An 8,327-nucleotide genomic window follows, 5' to 3' on the forward strand; every position below is an offset into this window, starting at 1 on the left:
GTTTGTAGTTTTCAGAATGTAAGTTTTGCACTTTTTTGTTGTTGTTATTTTTATATATAGCCAATGTTCTATAAAGTCACTGTCAACATTGAATTAGCTATTGCTTCTGAGGGAAATACAAGGTTAGATTCTTGTGAGTTTCTGGTCACATTTTTGCCCATCTGAAATGCCATTAGTGTTACATAGGTTTGTTTGCCAACATCTTGTAAAACAAACCAGTCTCAACAGCTTTGAAAACCTGCTTTTCCACATAACCCCTTTCTCATGTAATACTTAGCAGATATTTAAAAATTCCTCCACAGCCTCCTGGTCTGCTGAACCTGCCTCCCCTGCACCTTTAACTCTAATCCCAAGTCTCATGATAACTAGCTGTAACTCTGGGCAAGGCACTTAGAATCACCACTCTTAAATTCTGGAAAAAAAAAAAAAAAGACTGGATGAGACTAGCTCTGCAATATCACTAATTCTGAGTTGGATATTAAAAAAAACAAAAAAACAGGGGCGCCTGGGTGGCTCAGTCATTGGGCATCTGCCTTCAGCTCAGGTCATGATCCCTGCGTCCTGGGATCCAGCCCCGCACTGGGCTCCCTGCTCCGCGGAGAGCCTGCTTCTCCCTCTCCCTCTCCCTGTACTTGTGTTCCCTCTCTCGCTGTGTCTCTCTCTGTCAAATAAATAAATAAAATCTTTAAAATATAAAAATAAAAAACAAAAAAACAAACAAAAAAACCTCCAGCAACTTCTGTAATGTTGAAAGCCAACAGCACCACCACCTGGTGGTCCAAGAAAAGAGGCCACTCAGAGGAACAAGGCTACTAGACCCGTCCAGTTATATCTGTATTTTGCTTGTTTAAATAAAAATTTCACACTTTCCGACATTTTTTCTTCTAACTGGCTACATACAAATACACAACTACATATAAAAGCAATCATACAAGTCATGTTTAAAATCACACCCTGCCAGGCGCCTGGGTGGCTCAGTTGGTTAAGCGACTGCCTTCGGCTCAGGTCATGATCCTGGAGTCCCCGATCGAGTCCCCGGATTGAGTCCCACATCGGGCTCCCTGCTCAGCAGGGAGTCTGCTTCTCCCTCTGACCCTCTTCCCTCTCGGGCTCTCTATCTCTCATTCTCTCTCTCCCAAATAAATAAATGAAATCTTTAAATAAATAAATAAATAAAATAAAATCACACCCTGCCTAGATTCCCTTGTGAAGATAAAGATCCTTAGTCAGAATTAATCAGCTATTGCTTTGGTTTCAAAACAAAATGCAACTACTGAATTAGAACAATTATACAAAATAAAAATATACTTCATTATACCAAAAAAATTTCATCAAATTAAAATTATTCTTGTATATTTGAGCAAGAAAATAAATTACAGTATTCAATTATAACCCCAAAATAAAATAAGTATCTGTGAGTCCACACATATATAAACACATATTTGAATGAATGGATAAGTAAATACAGGAAAAGAGACAGCTCTTCTTTATAAAATAATTCCAATCAACACATATAAAAGGAATGACAGAAATAGAAAATCACCATTAGATCACCACTGTAATAATTGTTGCAGGAAAAATCCACCTCTGTACACTAAAATTATGCTGTAGAGGCAAAAGTTTAAGAAACAGAATACTTTCATAGTGTCAAAATATCTCTCTGTGATGTTTGTTAATTACAAAGGGAAAGAGTAACTTTACAGTGGATAAATCCAGCAGATACCACTTAATAAAGTGACCAAGGGTAACATTGCCAGCAGTAAGACCTATTGACATCATGTATATTGTGATATAATTTATGCTTTTGTTAAGGCAAATTGGTTTTATTTTTTTGTATTGATCATTGTAACCATTTTTTTTAAAGATTTTATTTATTTATTCATGAGAGAGAGAGAGAGAGGCAGAGGGAGAAGCAGACTCCCCACAGAGCAGGGAGCCTGACTTGGAACTCGATCCCAGGATCCTGGGATCATGACCTGAACCGAAGGCAGATGCTTAACCAACTGAGCCACCCAGGAGCCCCAAGGCAAACTGGTTTTAAAGACAGACAAAATTCTATACAAGTTTTCTTCTAATATTTTAGGAACAGCTTTTTGCATTTTTAAAAAAAATTTATTTTATTTTATTTTATTTTAATTATTTTAATATTCCAATAGGGTTAACATACATGTAATATTAGTTTCAGGGGTACAATATAGTGATTCAACATTCCATACAACACCCAGTGCTCATCACATCAAGTGTACTCTTTAATCTCCATCACATGTTTCACCCATGCCCCCACTCACTCTGGTAACAGTTTGTTCTCTATTGTTAAGAGTCTGTTTCTTGGCTTGTCTCTCTCTTATTTTTTTCCCCTTGCTCATTTATTTTGTTTCTTAAATTCCACATATAAGTGAAATCATACAGTATTTGTCTTTCTCTGACTCATTTTAGCATTTCTTTTTTATAAGTCATTAAGCTACTGGAAACTTCGTGTACAGCAATTTTAAGACAATCTAAGGCTGTTTAATTTTCATAGTTACCCACTGAGATATGGGTCAATAAAAAAAAAAAGAAGCTGCTCTGGATATCTTCTTTTTTTTTTTAAGATTTTATTTATTTGTTTGTGGGGGGGGGAGAGGGAGGGAGGGAGAGAGCACAAGCTGGGGGCAGAGGGAGAGGGAGAAGCAAGCTCCCCACTGAACAAGGAGCCCTACAAGGGGGGGTGGCGGGGGGGGCAGGGGGAGGTGCGGGGGGGATGTGCAGGGAGGGGGGCTCAATCCCAGGACCCTGACCCTGGGGCTGAATCCCAGGACCCTGGGATCATGACCTGAGCCAAAGGCAAACAATTAACCACCCAGGTGTCCCACTCCAGATATCTTTCAGCATCTATAGTAAACTCAAATTTCAGTAAAACTAACAGAAATATTATTTGAAATTCATTATACTTGTAAGGAGGAAGGAAATACTTAAATCCTCTTTTGATGAAAAAAAATCTCGGTATCTTGAGTAAGCCATCTTTAAACCAGTTTCCATAAAAATTAAAAACAAAGGTAATATCAGATTTATGTCCAAAAGCATCAAAAGCCACAAGCACAATAATAAAGAATACATTTATTTTCAAGTAACCATGAAACACAAGTGAACACTGGTAATTAGGCTAAAGAGAAAATATCAATTTCAAAAGGTACAAATTTTTTATTTTCTGATTACAAAGCAATAAAGCTAGAAATTAATTACCAAATCAGAAAAAAAAAACCTTCCCTTGTTTTGAAGTTTAAAACATTGTCTTAAATGATGGTTTAAGTCAAAGGGGAAATAGCGACAAAAGTTGGAATTTAAGACATAGAATGAAAGCGTAAGGGCAACTGGTAGCCTCTGTGGTATTATTGTATGAATTAGAAAAGGTGCTCCTTCTTCAAGTAGAAAAGAAAGACCAGCACTGCTCTCTCTGAGACCGCCAAGACGCAAGGGCTCTGAGCCCAGCTGGCTGGCCGATGAGCACGAGCCTCAGGGAAAGTAAAGGCAGAGTGAGTTGGTAGCTATGAAAGAAAAAAACATACATTTCTTTTCTTTAAGGCAACTCCCCCCCCCCACCAAAAAAACCTACTAAAGTATGAGTTTTCCCTTTAGATTGGAAGCAAACTTGTAGTTAGTGAAGGGCTTGCTAGTAAGATTTTGGAGGCCAAGAAAAAGTCTCACTTAAGGAATACTTTCTTTGAATTTAATAGTCTCAAGGTCCTGACTCTTAAGGCTAAAAAGACATAGCCCACTACAGAATTTAGTTGTTTCAAATGTTTCAGATTAATTATGCTATTTTTAGCAAATTCTTTTTTTTTTATTTTTTTTAAAGATTTTTTTTTTTTTATTTGAGAGAGAGAATGAGAGAGAGAGAGAGAGAGCATGAGAGGGGGTTGGGTCAGAGGGAGAAGCAGACTCCCTGCTGAGCAGGGAGCCCCATGCGGGACTCGATCCCGGGACTCCAGGATCATGACCTGAGCCGAAGGCAATCGCCCAACCGACTGAGCCACCCAGGCGCCCTATTTTTAGCAAATTCTTGTGGAAAGTAATGATTAAAATTTTATGGCACCTGTAAATGAATCAGGAGCAAGCTTATAAGCCTGTCTTAAAGGATGCCTGTATTTGAAGCCAAGAAAAGTCCCAGTTTGTAATTGTGTTAAGGAAGCATTCAGATATTCTCTTTTTACTGCAGTGAAATATTTTTGAATGGAGCGATTTCTGACATTATTTCTCTAAACTCACAAAAACATGAAGCACTTTTTGGGTTCTATTTTGTAATGACAACTTTCTTTTATGGCAACATGTCTCCTAGAATGGGAGCAATAAAGTTCTAGCTGCTGTGGAAAGTCCAGGGAGGATTTCTCACACCATGTACTTAGGTGGTAAAATGAACATACTGCCGTTGAGTTTAGGGTTGTAAGTAGTGGAGATGATGTAGGGAAGTCATCGAATACATTAGAGTGAGTTGAATAAAAACCTAGAAAAGTAGGGAAGGAAGGGACTGGCATAAAGATCTTTCTGGGGTGAAGAGTAGGAGTCACTCAAGGTTGGTTTTGATTCATGAGTCACTGGGCAGGTGTTTAAGGCTTCTATTGTGACAAAAAGAAACAGAAGCTGGAGATAGGCTACTAGAGTGCAGTGACAGAATAAAGACCTGGTTGCTAGGGTCAGGAATAAACACCAAAAGCTTGGAGAAGGAGAGATGGAGCCCCAGCTCCTGGTCCCCTTTCTCACCATCCCTCCCTCCTAGGTCATCTGAGATGTCACCTTCTACCTAAACGTCTTCTCCTTGGTTTCAGACTTCAGCTCTGGTCTCTGACTTCTGCTTATTTCCACATTCTCTACCCATTTGCACAGAGGACCACCACCTTCTCTTCCCAGAATCTCTAAGGTGTTTCTGCTTGCTGCATGCTCTAATCACCATCCTTACTAACTCAGCTGAGATGGAAGTGTCTACCCTCTCCAAAACTTTTAAGCCTACTCCTGATCTCAATCAAGAGTCTTTGGACCCTAAGTTTATCATTGCCTTATTTGAAATTGGATCACCTCCCCTTGTCTCCTGGGGTTCTTTCCCTTCCCTAAGCAACATTGGTTGTCAAGCAGCTCAACAGCAGACTACACAGAAGTTTGAAAATCTCTTAAAAGAAATTAAAGATATTATTAAAAATGTGACAAGTTGTGAAGAGAAGATCACAGAAGCAAAAGATTCTTCTGAGGAAACCAGTATTTCTGAGGATGTGTCAGAACTGAAAGAAAAAATCAGAGAACTTGAGAAGATAAATAAAGCGTTATTGAACAACCTGCTTGGTAGTTCAGACCTAGAGAAAGAACAGAAGGCAAAAAACGGGGAGATGATCCTGGAAAACCAGAACAGCAGAGACACGGTACCAGTTTTTAGAAGGGATTTGGTAAATTGTCCAAAAGAAAATAGAGCCCTTAAGGAAACTCAACTAAGTGAGGAAAAAGCAACATACAGATTCCCTCCTGTTCAAGAAGAAAACATCAAACTTAGGAACAACATGGAGCAGTTACTGCAGGAAGCAGAACACTGGAATGTGCAACACACTGAGCTCAGTGAGCTGATAAGATCTTGTCAGAAATCTCAGAGAGATATGCAAGAAACTCTTACAAATAATGGAGTGCATTTCCAAACTCAACCAAATCATGACGTGTCAGCTAAGCATGAACTGCTGGAACAAGTGAAGAAACTGGAACATGACATGTATTCATTGCATTTGATTGCAGCTTTGCTGGAAAATGAATGTCAAATCTTGCAGCAGAGAATAGAGCTTCTAAAGGAACTCCATGATCAGAAAGAGGGAACTCTGCAAGAGAAGCCAATTCAGATAAACTCTGAACAGGACAAGAAAAAACAGATGCTATCAGAAGCAGAGCATAAGCCGAAAATGCAAGAAAGAGAAGGTACATTTCCGAAAAAAGACAAGTTCTACAGAGGCCTGGATGCTTGTAGTAAGAAAGCACTTAATAACAGCTTCAATACTCATATTGCAGGAGGAACTCTTGTGGAAAAAAAGAGACCAGCCCGCAGCCTAACTTAGAAAGTACCAAAAGTAGAAGAAAAGGCAATTCTTCCAAAACTGTAATACATCAACTGCAGGCATACTCAATCATCAAACCTATGACTAGAACGATTGGTTCAACCAAGAGCGAGCTCCAGAGCAAGAAGATTAACACTTAACGTTATTCATTACCTCAGTAGTTACGTAAGTTTGGTGTTTTGTGACTAATGTTGACACATTAGTGTCAACATCAACTTCATAACCTGTCATACAATTTGCTTGTTTTTTGTAGTTATTATAGATCCCATGACACTGTAACCAAGAGGGAGAAGTTACAGGTCCAATTAATAAAGCTCTAAATAAAAACTAGAATGAACAATGAAAAGTTTTTTTTTTCTTTAATCATTTACTGTGTTAGGGAAGTTCTGGAAGAAAAAAGTATATAATACTTTCATTGTGAACCTTTAAAGCTCACGTTTTAAATTCATGTTTCCTTTTCCTATTTTTTTTTTAAGATTTTATTTATTTCAGGGAGAGAGCACCAGCAGGGGCAGAGGGAGAGGGAGAAGCAGACTTCCCACTGAACAGGGAGCCGGATGCAGGGCTCCATGCGGGGCTCCATGAAGGGCTCGATCTCAGCACCCTGAGATCATGACTTGAGGCAGATGCTTAACGACTGAGCCACCCAGGCGCGCCTCCTTTTCCTATTATCATGCTGAAGTGTGGGAAGTAATGATGTAAAGAAGTAAAAAAAAAAAAAAAATGCTGATAAACCACCGCAGAACAGTTTTTCTCTTCTCATAAATGTCCCCATTCTTTAGCACTATTTTTCGTAATACTCCTCCCTTGCTCCTCCTCTAGTGAACAGTGGGCATACCAAGCAGCAGAGGCCCTTGGGGAAGGATACTTCAGCCGGTTTAGAAGAATAGATGTATATCTAGTTTTTGTTCTGTGTTGGCAAAATTCCTCCCTTTCCTCCAGGTGGGGGCAGTAGAGTTACCCAAGGGAAAGAGCAGTATCTTCCATTAAGGGAATTGGACTCCTGATTCCCAAAAAAATACATCAGATGCATTTCTTCCTATTCCTCCCATTAAGTATGCTCAATACCCTGGACATTATATATAAAATGAGTATACGAAGACCCTGAAAAACGGAGAGAATGAGATGGACTATCCAGAGAGCCTGAGACTTAAGGAACAGCATGGTGTTGAGTTCCCTGGGTTTTCTTTTTGTCTCATGTATCCTGGATGGAGTGTCGGAGGATCCCAGAAATGCCAATGCGCTTAGAGAGAATAATGTTCCCCTCCCTTGCTCTCCCTTGGCAAAAGATGAGGAAAGAGAGACAAGAAAAGGAGAGGAAGGGGACAACTCTAGCCAAATTGCTTGGAAAATGCCATGCCTCCACCCTCACCCCCACCAGCAAATACTGAGTGGAAAGCCTAGATTTTCGCCTTTGCCTGGTGATAATGAGGCACTCCTCCCTCTTTCTTCTGGGATGGTGCAGAAGAAGCAGAGTGGGGACTCTGAAGTCCCACCCCCACCTGATGGTAACAAGGTGATCCCCTAGACCCCCTCCTCCAGTGAATTGTAATGTCTTGGAAGCCTCATGAGCCACCTAGATTTTTATACCCTTCTCCTGCTGGTACAGCATCAGAGGAGGCCTGCGAAAACAGAAGATTTAGTAAGATCCAGGGTCTCATCACATAATGCTGAAATATCCAGGATACATAGAAAAATCATACATCATACCAAGAACCAGTAAAATCTCAACTTGAATGAGGAAAGACAACAGATGCCAACAATGGGATTGCATAGATGTTAGAATGATCAGATAAGGATTTTAAAGCTGTCATTATAAAATGTGTCACTGAGCAATTACAAATGCATTTGAAACAAATAAAAAAATAGAAAGTCTCAGCAAATAAATAGAAAATATAAAGAAGAAACAAATGGAAATAGTTGTAAAATAAATTCACTGGGTGTGCTCAAAAATAGCATGTTGATGTCAGAGGAAAAATTCCATGAAATTGAGGATAAAAGAATGAAATTTCCCATTCTGAACAATAGAGAAAATAGGCTGGAAAAAAAAAGGTCTCAAGAACCTGTGGAACAGTAACAAAAGATCTAACATTGGTGTCATTAGAGATACCCCCCAAAAGGGGTAGAATGTGGCCTGAAAAAGTATTCAATGAACAGATTACTGAAAATTCTCCAAATTTAGTGAAAGGCATAAAGATACAGATTCAAGAAACTGAGTGAACTCCAGATGTATAAACTCAAATAAGTTTGAGGCACTCAAATCAA

At 39.3% G+C, this 8,327-nt stretch overlaps 1 protein-coding gene across 1 annotated transcript; it reads left to right on the plus strand.

Annotated features, from left to right (window-relative positions):
• Window positions 1-4,677: 4,677 nt before the first annotated feature.
• SPZ1 (spermatogenic leucine zipper 1) lies at window positions 4,678-6,392 on the plus strand. Its single transcript, XM_027606128.1, has one exon. It carries the CDS (start codon window positions 4,947-4,949, stop codon window positions 6,060-6,062), a length of 1,116 nt encoding a protein of 371 aa, XP_027461929.1. The 5' UTR covers window positions 4,678-4,946; the 3' UTR covers window positions 6,063-6,392.
• The last annotated feature ends 1,935 nt before the right edge of the window (window positions 6,393-8,327 follow it).

The sequence above is a fragment of the Zalophus californianus genome, chromosome 5 (genome assembly GCF_009762305.2).
Source record: "Zalophus californianus isolate mZalCal1 chromosome 5, mZalCal1.pri.v2, whole genome shotgun sequence".
Lineage (NCBI taxonomy): Eukaryota > Metazoa > Chordata > Mammalia > Carnivora > Otariidae > Zalophus > Zalophus californianus.

What these genes read in the sequence shown, in the direction of transcription:
- SPZ1 (XM_027606128.1), top strand. Translation starts at nt 4,947, where the DNA reads ATGGAAGTGTCTACCCTCTCCAAAACTTTTAAGCCTACTCCTGATCTC.